This window comes from Schistosoma haematobium, chromosome 1, assembly GCF_000699445.3.
Source record: "Schistosoma haematobium chromosome 1, whole genome shotgun sequence".
Classification (NCBI taxonomy): Eukaryota; Metazoa; Platyhelminthes; class Trematoda; order Strigeidida; family Schistosomatidae; genus Schistosoma; species Schistosoma haematobium.
The window spans coordinates 40,094,235-40,105,927 of record NC_067196.1 but is presented as its reverse complement, the minus strand read 5'-3'; the positions used below and the strand labels follow the sequence as shown (position 1 = coordinate 40,105,927).

At 39.3% G+C, this 11,693-nt stretch overlaps 1 protein-coding gene across 1 annotated transcript in view; it reads left to right on the top strand.

Moving 5' to 3' along the window:
• The first annotated feature begins 3,380 nt into the window (after positions 1-3,380).
• The window catches only part of MS3_00009797 (uncharacterized protein), a 12,728-nt gene continuing 4,415 nt past the window's right edge, over positions 3,381-11,693 (top strand). The window contains exons 1-2 of the mRNA XM_051218196.1: positions 3,381-8,836; positions 8,875-8,958. Of these exons, the coding sequence (XP_051074037.1) occupies positions 8,669-8,836; positions 8,875-8,958 (252 nt within the window). The 5' untranslated portion in view covers positions 3,381-8,668. The remainder of the gene's footprint in view (positions 8,837-8,874; positions 8,959-11,693) is intronic.

Genomic DNA, 11,693 nt, shown 5'->3' with positions numbered 1-11,693 from the left:
CTGTTGCAATAAGATAGATTTGTTGGCAATCTCGTGGTATCGAAAGAATAACAAGAACTTGCCAAAGAGTACGAGTGAAACCACTGAGTGTAACCAAGAGCGTACAAGGTCACAGTCGACGGAAGAATGTACAGTAAAACAATCACTGGTGCAATTGGTTATAATAGTGATTATTTTCATTATGCCAATAACGTTCTCTTGATAAAAGTAGGTCACTACGCGTACGTTTAATCGTTAAGATGCGCTGGAAGAGCGCTTACTTCCACGCCAGTGTCAACGAGGTAGCGAACTTTCGTAGTCACATCAGGGATTTATGACAGACGGCTGTGTTTGCCGGCTACCGTTGCCGTTAATGTGTTCCGGCTAGGAAGTATCCTGAATCTTTTTTCATTTTGGTCGGTTTGGAGTTCGAAATGTTGCAGGGTTCTCTTCAGTTTCGAGATCTTCCGTACTTATTATGATGCCAGCTCCAGTCAGTGATATTTGTCTCTTGTGGTCTAGAGACAGATCGTTTTCGTGAAGAACCCCTTCAAGAGGTTTGTGATTGTTTACGGTCATTACGAATAGGAAGGTGATGTGTTAGCGTATGACATAGTTCCGTAATGTCATTCTGTGTTGTTTGAGGTTTTACTTTGACAGAAAAACCTCGGCGTTTAAAGATTTAGTGATCCCTAAGATGCGATTGGCAGAAGCAGCCATTTCGTCTGTGGCGTTGTTTTGAAACGAGACAAGCAATGCTTGTACCTGTTGAGGAAGTTTAGACAAGAAAAGTTGTCTAAACAGGTCAACATCGAAAGTCCATTGACCGATTACCTCTTGCATTCGTAACAACATATCTGTTGCTGAGCTATGTTGCAGATCGACGTTATTGGAGATTTGAACTAACCTTTGTCGTTAGGCTAGATCTCCGCGTTTTAGAGTTGAATAAGGTTTTTGAACGTCACTAGCAAACATACTAGGTGTAACGCACCTGTTGGATTCTCGTGGTAGTGCCTTCAATGGTATATGAAGTTCCAAAAACGTACAGACTCACTGTTTACGAGTTGGTGTACCAGATCACGTCGACTCACCAATGAAGATGTCCAGGTATTTGCAGTTTGACAACACTTTAACCAGTAACACCTTGTAGAATTATGGTCTACTATGATATTAGTACTGCTCTAATAATAGACCTAATCCTAAATTTGTAGATTTGTCATGATATAACTGCCTAATCTATAAGATCTTACGTGGAAGTCACACCATCGACTACACCAACTCACTGTATCGTATCAATTACCAATACATGATGTAGAACAAGGTTAGGCTAAAGAAAGAACAATATATTTAATATGAATAGAAGATATAAAGTAACATTGAGATGGACCACGCCTGCATGGACGAGCCATGCCATCCGATCAAACCCAGTCCATTCAATTCCTTCTCCGCGCCTTCTCCATTGTTAGGTATTTCTCCGTGCTAAATATTGAATATCTATTTTCTGAGTAGTCTTGTGTTCAGCTTTGAAGATTGTGTGGTTATGGTCCAATGCCACTACAACCTTTAATTGAACAATGAGTCACGTATTCTAATGTACAAAGTTTGTGCTCGACCTCTTCTAGAATATTGCACGTTTATTCTTAGCAGTGCGCGCATAAAGGATAAATTATGGCTGGAATCAGTACAGAGACGATTTACACTTCGTATTCTTGGAGCTGATTGTACCATAACTTATAATTCTAGATGTAATAAACTTGGGCTGGACCCTTTATGGAGGAAGAGACTCAAACTAAATCTAATCTTTTTCTTCAAACTATTTCATAAACTATCGTTTACGTCCAATCACGCGATTCAACATGCAGAAACTTCTCATTATGACGTTCGTAACTCCTTGGCACTAGTGAAACAAACTCATTCTAAATCATCTCTTTATATGAATTACTTCACCTGTAAATTTTCTAGACTCTGAAATAACCTACCACAATCTATGCGCACGATAAAATCACTCCCATTGTTTGTTCGTTGCATCGCTGCATACTGCTCCTCTGAAAATGCATTGAATGGTCTAGCACCTGTAAGTGCATCTCATTCCACAAGTGATATTTTAGGAACCTTAAATGTTTAGCCATCTTTATTGGTGAATTCCCTTAGTAAAACCACCCACTTGCTGTCAATATGTTAACCGCCCCTAGCAACTTTAATTAATTTGAATAACATAAACAGTATATCACTGTGTCACATGACACACGCATTTAGGTAGACCTGGTTGATATATTTTGGTAATTACTTCTTTGTTGTTCCGTGCTCTCTGTTTTCGTTTCAATTTCTCTAGTTGTAGATAATTATCATTATTTTGATCTGGCACACGAATTGACCTTAATTACACCGTTCATAAATCAACAGGCTGTCCATTTAAGAAATATTAAAAATTCCCGGCTGATGCATTGGATCGCTGTAATATATGCACTACTTAAACAGCTACTGAACTAGTATACTTAAGACTTTCTTCTATCACATGTTTGTTCTGCACGTCTAACGTTATTATTTATATAAAATTGATCATGCCTGTAAACTGGAGTGAATTCTGCAATTATTATTTTTCAGAATATAAAATTATTATTATTACTATTTAATTGAATCGTGCCCACCCACTGAAGTTAAAAGTCAGAAGTGAGGAGGTTCGAAGATATGTTTGATAGATTATCAATATATCGAGAAGTGACTGATCTAAACTGGCTAGCGGTTGCAAGAAAAGTTGAGCATGGCGTTCCCTCTTGTGACCTGGTGCAGATGCGTGTCCGAGCGATTTTAGTTCGGTGGGTTCATTAAAACTAATGTGGCCAGCATGAATGTCAAATACATACAGAACTATTTATTTTGGGGGTTTATTTACCGCAACACACCGCCTCTCAGTTACGAAAACCCAGAACTTACCACACATTTGAGATTGCATTCACGATATACTAGTACACCAAATGATGGTTATTAGAAGGCTCGTTGGCGATATTAATGGCTCTGAGGAACTGAAAAGAACACAAACAAAAGACCCGAGTGCAAAACTTGAACAGAGAAACATCACAGCATAAAGCAGTGCAGCTTAGAGTTGGAATAGGTAATGTTAAATATAACGATTACACGACATTATGAAAAGTCAATGTTTGGGGCTATAAATTTATTCTTTGACATCGGAAAGTTAGAAATCTACAACATAATCAACTCACCACATTCCTCCATGTTGGAAAACGATAAATAATTTATTCCAGCTCACATGAACTTTCATGAAGAATACAAATGTTGTAAAAAGAAATAATTTGTAGTTATTTTAAAACAACAGCAACTCCAGTGAAACTGCAAACTAAACGAAGCTATGCCTATAGTAAATCCGGAAATCACCGTTAGCGCACGGATCGAACGGTTGCCAAAATGAATAACATGAATGGTATGGTAAACCCCATCACTCACATTGAACATGTACGTTTTAGTATCGCGCCTTTATCACAAGGTGATGAGGGTTTCGTTTCTGTAGGTATTATTTTGTTAATTATGTTGCTAAACTTGTTCTTCTCTTAAAATAATGTCGAATGTAATGGAAAGAGAAAATCCAACTGGTCAGTCGGATGTACCCGAAATGCGATGAAGTATTAGGGTTTATTCACAGAACGCAAATGGGTTAACCCATTTCTTCAAAGTTGTAGAAAATATTGGAAAAAAACGCGAAATTTTGTGGTTTTTTGAAAAAATATAAACAAGTTTCCACAAAGTATTATAAGATTCTGGGGAAATTTTGGGTGTTTTGTGCCATTTCCCCAAAATTTTCTGCAGCGGCTTCAGTCAAAACAGATAAAATTCTACCCATAATAGGGAGGTTGGGATCTCATAGGGTATATGAATAAAAGTAGGAAGTCAAGGCGGAAATCATTCCCTTCAAGCGATTATGTACATTCAGAACATAAGATCACAATATGTACTATAAATGAATGAACTGACGTTAATTCCCAAAAGTACGTTCGTTTTGAAATTTGACGTGAGCTCTAGTAACCTCTATGCAACGTAAGATTCGTAACTAACTACAATCCCATCGATTACTGAAGGGTTCAACTGAACAGTGGGAACAGGTCATGCATACTTTGTACAGCAATCCCCGATCGTTGCTGCTACATTGACGTGGTGGTCGGGTTTGTCTATCGTGATGAACCAATCGAGATATACTACCTGGAACAATCGTTCCTCAAGGCCCTACCATGCGAGACAGGTCACTAACTTCTAGTCTGAGCCATGTTGGTAGATGCAGATTACTTGGTTGGGGTCCGCGTGACTGTCTTAACCAATGGCTGAAGACTCTTGGTGACATGGCTCGGAATCGATCACAATGGCGTCGGTGTATACACTCTCTGTCTTCCCTTAAGCTATGAAACTAAAATCGCTTCATATCTTTCTTTCTACGAACTAATTCTTTCTTCCTGTAATATGTCCTTATATGCAATCTTTGTTTTATATATTACTACCACTGAATTAACCACTTAAGTGGTTATGAATCCGGTGTTCATCTTATTGTGTTAATGAGGTATGGCAACTTGGACCGACGCATATATGTGCCTGGTCCTACGTTGTAGCTGACTGACCGTACATTAATCTATTGACTGAAATACAACCACAGGTGCACTAAGTAACATTTCACATAGTTTATACTACTTTTGGTTAATTTTGTGTACCCTATGTCTTACATCATGCAAGTAAGGGTGGTATGCTGAATCCGTCTTCTTTCTTATATCTCTCACCAAATTAATAATTAGTCGAGAACGCAAAACATCTGACCAACAATGTTATCCATGCTTGTTATCCACTACAAATCCTTCCGCAAAATCGGTAAATCCTAATACCGATCTTTCTTTTTGTTCCATCTTATGTATATTGAGTGGTTAGTTGCTGTGACAAAATGTAAACCAATAATAGTTCAGTTTTTCAAGAATCTGCTCCATGCTTACTTCTTGACACGCCTCCAACTTATGTAGTCAGTTCGATTATTCGCTCATGTACGACATCACTTTGGTGTTTGTCTGCATCAAAAATATAATACAAGTACAGAAAATAAATATCGATATAGCCTACTTGTTTGACGTAGTCTATATTATATTTGACTGTGGATTCAATAGGCTAAGCGGTGATACGATTTCAATCTTGGAAGGATTGAATGCTAATAGTTTACTACATATATACTTACTCAACGATAGGTGAGTTGTCTGTGGAAATATTGACGCTCGGATACTGAACTGGACAGAAACCAGGATCCGTTTTTATAGCTTCTAATTCCTCGGAGGTTTATACCTACTCGATCTCTATTTTCTTTGGTTCTCTTGCAATTTCTTTTTTGGATGCAACCATGAGTTTACCCACTTCACCTATTCGAATGATACGGTAGTGTATCGTCCTGGTCCATATTTTTCGTAAGATAATGATGGTAAATCAGTTGATGAGGTTGTTAATCTTCATCGACTGAGGTGGTTGGGCCACGTGTTACGTATGCCTGAACACCGATTACCACGACGTGCAATGCTAACCGGTGTTCGGGATGGTTGGAAGAAAGTAAGGGGCGGCCAAACCAAAACGTGGCATCAGTGCTTGAAGTCGCTAACCTCTAGTCTGAGCCATGTTGGTAGATTCAGACTACTTGGTTGGGGTCCGCGTGACTATCGTAACCAATGGTTTGAGACTCTGGGTGACATGGCGCGGAATCGATCACAATGGCGTAGGTGTATACACTCTCTGTCTTTCCTTAAACGAAGAGATTACAATTGCTTCATATCTTTCCTTCTACTAACTAATTCTTTCTTCCTATACTATATCCTTATATGCAATCTTTCTCCTATATATTACCACCTTTGACCTAACCACTCCTATGAATCCGGTGTTCATCTTGCTGTGCTAATGAGGTATGGCGACCTGGACCGATGCACATATGTCCCTGGTCCTACGTTGTAGCTGACTGAATGACTGACTAATGAAGAAGAACAGCCTGAACCGAAAGGATGGTATTCAACTAGCGACCACCTGGCAGATTTCCTTTTGACAAGTAATTTCAACCTTCTCTTTATTCAACCTGTTTATTTCACATGCATCGCTATTTTTAAATGAATTCAATGAGTTTTTAGCAATACAATTATGTATTTGTTTGATTCTTAAATTTGACATGCACATCGATGATTCGGACAGTGTACAAGCGATTGTCTGATGAAATCCAGTCTATGAGAGCCTGTTCCGCTTCTGAACTTCGTGCCATACCTATACCAATGAGGTCACGAGGGATGGTAGTCGAAGTCCCCAGATACATGGAGGGCAAATCGTCCCGTTTCTCCGTATTGACTGTCCGAGGTCAAGTGGGTGACCACACCTTGATATACGGCACACATTGACGGTGCTGGATACTACAATCCTATACTAGCTACGTAAGTCTTTTGGCTTGTTTGACATACGGTCCGAAAGTTGAGTGTTGTCAAGAGACCAGGAGTAACATTTTATGGGCTCAGATAGTTAGTGCACGGGATAAAGTCATATGTGAAGGGTTAGTGGTTGAGTTGAAAAAATTTCATCCGACGAAGACTTGATAGTGGACAAGAGGATCTCTAGTGCTGTTACAGGTATGAAGGTAGTTGTCACTTGGGAATCAGTGTCATCTTATTCACTCACAGTACATACTGTGGTTTTATTTTCTTCGTGTACAATCCCTTGCTATTATTGATTCACGTCTTGATTTTCTATTTTTGTTTCAGAATACTTTAGACATAACTGAGTCCAATTAATATTAATTCGACGGAAAAATCTTATTATTCACTATTCTCGTCTCCAAACTGATATTTGTAAATATACATAAAGGTCTCTTTACTGTAAAAATTCATTTTGTTCTAATAAACATTGCAGCTGATAATACGCCTGTCTTTTCAATGGGGCTATCTCAGTATTAACCCGAAATTTTGTCCGTTATGTCTCGATGTTGGGAGCTTGGGTCTGTGTTTAAATATGTTATTAGTTTTAAAAATTATTCTAGTGCATGCCTATAAAGTGGAACAACTGTTTGATTTATATTATGTTGAAATTAATCATATTTGTTTGATGTTAGGCATCGTCATCGTATAAGCCGGAAATCGTCATTTCGTACAAGATTACAGGTATATCTTGCTGAGGAGCGTCCGATTGCACAGAGCCTAGGTCGAGGGTACCCTATCGACTATATCCAACCGCCACCTTACATCTCAACATAGTGCACACGATGTCGAGTCACCTAGACTAGTGGGCACATTGCTGCTTAATCGATATAACTTGATCTTTACTAAGGATCTGACATACATGACGTTGGTCACTATCCAGTCAGTTGTAAATACACCTCAGTTCTGCAGGAGGTCAGTCGCGGTTCTAACAGCTCAGTAGTAATGTCTTTGACTCCCAACCACCACCTCACATTGATAGTTATAGCATTCCGAGTAACAGTGATGTTTACACCACCGAGCCCCCATATACCCTGGTACGGCCGAGGGTGGGGAGAGTCAGCTCTCCCTCTCGAAATGCTCTCACATGGCCACGTGTATACAGCCACTGAAAGAGAAGTTCTACTCACTACCTTCTCGCGGCGGGGGTGCTTTTTCACGAAATTGAGAGGACGAAAAGTGGATATCCGGCGCTTTAACCGGGTTGGTGGATATAGAGGATCTACCTAGGGGAGTTGGAAATCTCTGATTCCAAACCGATAGTGCACATGGGCTGCAGTATCCTGAGAGAACAAATGGCGTATGAACCAATTATTGGTCAGCGGCTACCATGGGACTGCATCTCCTTACGTTGCTCCACTGCCTTGTGGATCAGACCTTTAGGTTGAAGGCTCCAGGTGTAGCCCTCTAAGAAAACCACCTTCTTCGGTCTAGGCACCTGGGCAGTATCACAGCCCTCACACATATCAAATGAGATTGTGTGGCGCATATGTATTCGGTGCTCCTTTGTACCAATATTTATGTTCAAATAAATAAAACCACCGAGAAGTTAATCTGCAGCTGATAGACGCACAAGTTTCTGTTGTAGTACATTAGTGGGTGAATATTTTCCATCCAAGATTATTAAACAAGAATACGCTTCACAAGAACTAACTGTCTACACTAAGCTCTATAGTCCTAATAGGGCGATATCTGCTGGTCATAAAGCAGGGGTTCCTTTTAGTTTTGATTTCAAATGTCTTACATACTGTTCAGCAGTCAGCTCTTTTTTGTTTCGTAGATATAGAAAGTAGCTACCAAATCCAGACAACTGATTACCATTCATATCTAAGTATCAATCACTTGGTTTTGTATTAAATATACCATCTGAAAGGTGAAAGTAATGTGACAATAGATTAGTACGTTTGAAATTAAATAAGATTTGGATTCACGATCTATCAGATTTTGGCATTTACTGTTGTCGAAAATATTCGATAACACTGAATTGATTTGCATGTAGAGTTCAGCAACAAACGTTTCTATTGTAAGATAATTATCTGTTTATTTAGCTATCAGAGGAGAAAATTAAAGTAATTCTACGTGCTGGAACCCATAAACCATGTGAACACGATCGGGTCATTGTCGATGTCTCACTTGTTGTTGATGCCAAAGTGATTCTCCAGAACCAGAATATTACTTTTGATGTGGGGCATGCAGAGGATTTTGGAGTTATGAAGGTTGTGGATAATATAGTCCAAGAAATGGGCTGTGGGGAACAGTGTGAAGTGACTCTTACATCTGACTACACCTTCACAGATTTGGAGAAGACATTTTTGAAAATCGATGATGCATGTTTCCACAAAATATTGTTTAACATATATCTCCAAGATGTCAAAAAGGTAGGTCGATAAAATGATATTCACTCAAACATCCGTAGCTTGCAGAGTTTTGGCAAATGTCTGAAAGTGAAAAGTTTATTGTTGCTGATGTGATGAAATATCGTGGTAATAAACTTCTGAATGTAAGTACTTTTGAATTCGGTAAACTAACCTCGAAATCTAGTGGTTACTCTTCTTTTCGTTATATTCAGTCAATAAAAGGATTCGGGTGCTGCGATTGCAGAGTGATATTTGTTATCAAACATTAACCACCTACTATCTCAATAAACAAAAATGGTTTCTCTTCAGTATATGTTGGACTCTATAGCTTCTACTCTGCTCTAAGTATTTTGTAGATCTGTGGTGTGCAGTCAGTATCCCTTAGTCCGACTAATTTGATTAATAGTGTCTGTTAATAAATAAAAATAGGTTGTCTCGTTTTCTAGTTGTGACTCATTCTAACAGTCAGCGTCTTTACAAACTGATTCCATGCCTTAGTTTAGCCGCTCCTAGCTTGCTCCCAACCTATTTCTAAACCAGCCATCATAGCTCGTCTAGGTAGTTGGTGGGTGGATATACTTAATACGTGTCCTAATCACCTCAGTCGATAAAGATTTACTATCTCGACAATTGATTTACCATCCTCAACTAGTGCTCTGCGTTTAACCTCACAATAAGTAACTCGTTGATCCAAAAAAAGTATACGAGCAGTGGTCCGAGGACACTTATGGTCGAATGCTAGTGACCTACGTATATCTTCTATTTTTAAAGACCACCTTTCACAGACATAAAGTGGTACGGAACTAACCGATGCACAGTATAGTCGTTTTTTTATTTTGCAAACGGATAAATCACTCACGTCACAAGTGATGTAAGTTGGAAAACACCAACTGGGCTTTCTAAATTCATGCAGAGCTTTCGTCAAGCATCAACCTGTGGAGGGTGATGAGACTTCCGAGATAATTGAAGTGATAGACGTACTCAACTTCCTGTTTTCAGTTCAGCTGCTGGCGCAGATCAATCCTATGCACCATTTTATGTTTAGAGAGACTTAAAATCGAAGAGTACGTCTCGAAAGCGGATGAATTCGATAAACAGGAAGTATGAAATAATATTTAGTCTCGCCACAGTGATCAATCCTGAGGCATATCACCCAACTCTTTCAATTGCTGATCGAGGTCATCCCAAAGACCCAGCCCAGTTAGTCTCCACTTGCCAGTACGACTCAGCCTAATGACTTCATGGATTGGTACTGTGTCTTGGTTTGATCATCCCTAGTCTTCTTCTAAACATTACTACTTCTGCCAAATTTGTAGAATATCCCGATCGTTTGCTTATTTCAGTCATTTGGTTTGTACGGTGTGATTCGTCATCATTCAAGATCTGTTATGTTTGTAGAATATCAAATAGAGTTTTTCCTTCCGTATGATTCTGAAAGTCCTGTTGTTTTATTCACGTACCCAGAAGAAATCTTATTTACCTTTATTGTTTAGATTTCCGATTCATTTTGCGAGTTTATTGATGTGGTTATATGTTCGTAGTAATAAACTATACCCAATCGCCGTTTAGTTGAATTTTTGAACCGTTAAGGTTTTTTGGTTCTTAAAGTCTCATACACACTGAGACATACATTCACACAGCTTTTGTGTTTACTTTAAGAGCTTTCTACCTTGGATCTAACTACCTGTCTTGAGGTCTTGTGCTGTTTCAGAGGTTTTTGAGTTGATAACACAGTCATATTTGCAACAGACTCTTTACCTCAAGAAAAACAATGAAAAATGGCTATAATTGTGATGAATATAATGTCACTTGTCAAAATAACGATTATTACCATTATTAAACCAGTAAGCTTACGTACTGACTTACCTACGCCGGTTACCAATGGTGGACGAGCATAGGTCGCTCACCAGCACCGTCCATCCAACCCTTTCCAGTTGTTCCCAGTTGCTATTTATACTTTTCATATCTGCCTCCATTTCCCGACGTAGTGTGTTCTTCGGCCTTCCTCTTTTCCGCTTCCCTTTAGGATTCCAAGTTAGCACTTGAGTGATTTCCTCAATGCATGTTCTATCCACTTCCAACGACTCTCCGTAATTTCCTCTTCAGTTGGAAACTGGTTTGTCCCCTCTCACAGTAGGTTGTTGCTGATGGTATCCGGCCAATGGCTGTTGAGTATATTGCGTAGACAGCTATTTATAAATACTTGTACCTTCTTGATGATGGTTGTGGTAGTTCTACGATTTTCAGCTCCGTACAGCAGGACTGTCATGACATTCGTATTGGAAATTCTGACTTTGATATTGGTTGACAGTCGTTTTGAGTTCCATATATTGCTCAGCTGTAGGAATGCTGTCCTTGCCTTGCCAATCCTCGCCTTCACATCTGTATCTGATTCTCCTTGTTCATCGATGATGCTGTTCAGGTACGTGAGAGTTTCCACCTCTTCCATATTTTCTCCATCAAGTGTGATTGGATTGGTGTTCTCTGTGTTGTATTTGCAGTGTAGTCAGTCCGTAGTATGAATACCTGATGATATTGACCATCTTCTCAAATACACCATAGTGTCGAAAAAGTTTCCATGAAGTCCTCCTATACATACTGTAGAATGCTTTCTCATAGTCAACTGATTGTTCAACGATGATCCGTAGTGTCGCAATTTGGTCTGTGCACCACCGATCCTTACGGAATCCAGAATGTTGATCTCGAAATTGGGCGTCTAGTGAGTCTTTCATCCAGTTCATCAACACTCTGTTGAAAACATTTCCTGGTACTGACAGTAGTGTGATGCCTCTGTAGTTTTCACATTTGCTCAGACCGTTTTTCTTTGGAATCTTGATGAGGTGTCCTTCTTTCCAGTGCATCGGCTCTTGTTCCTCCT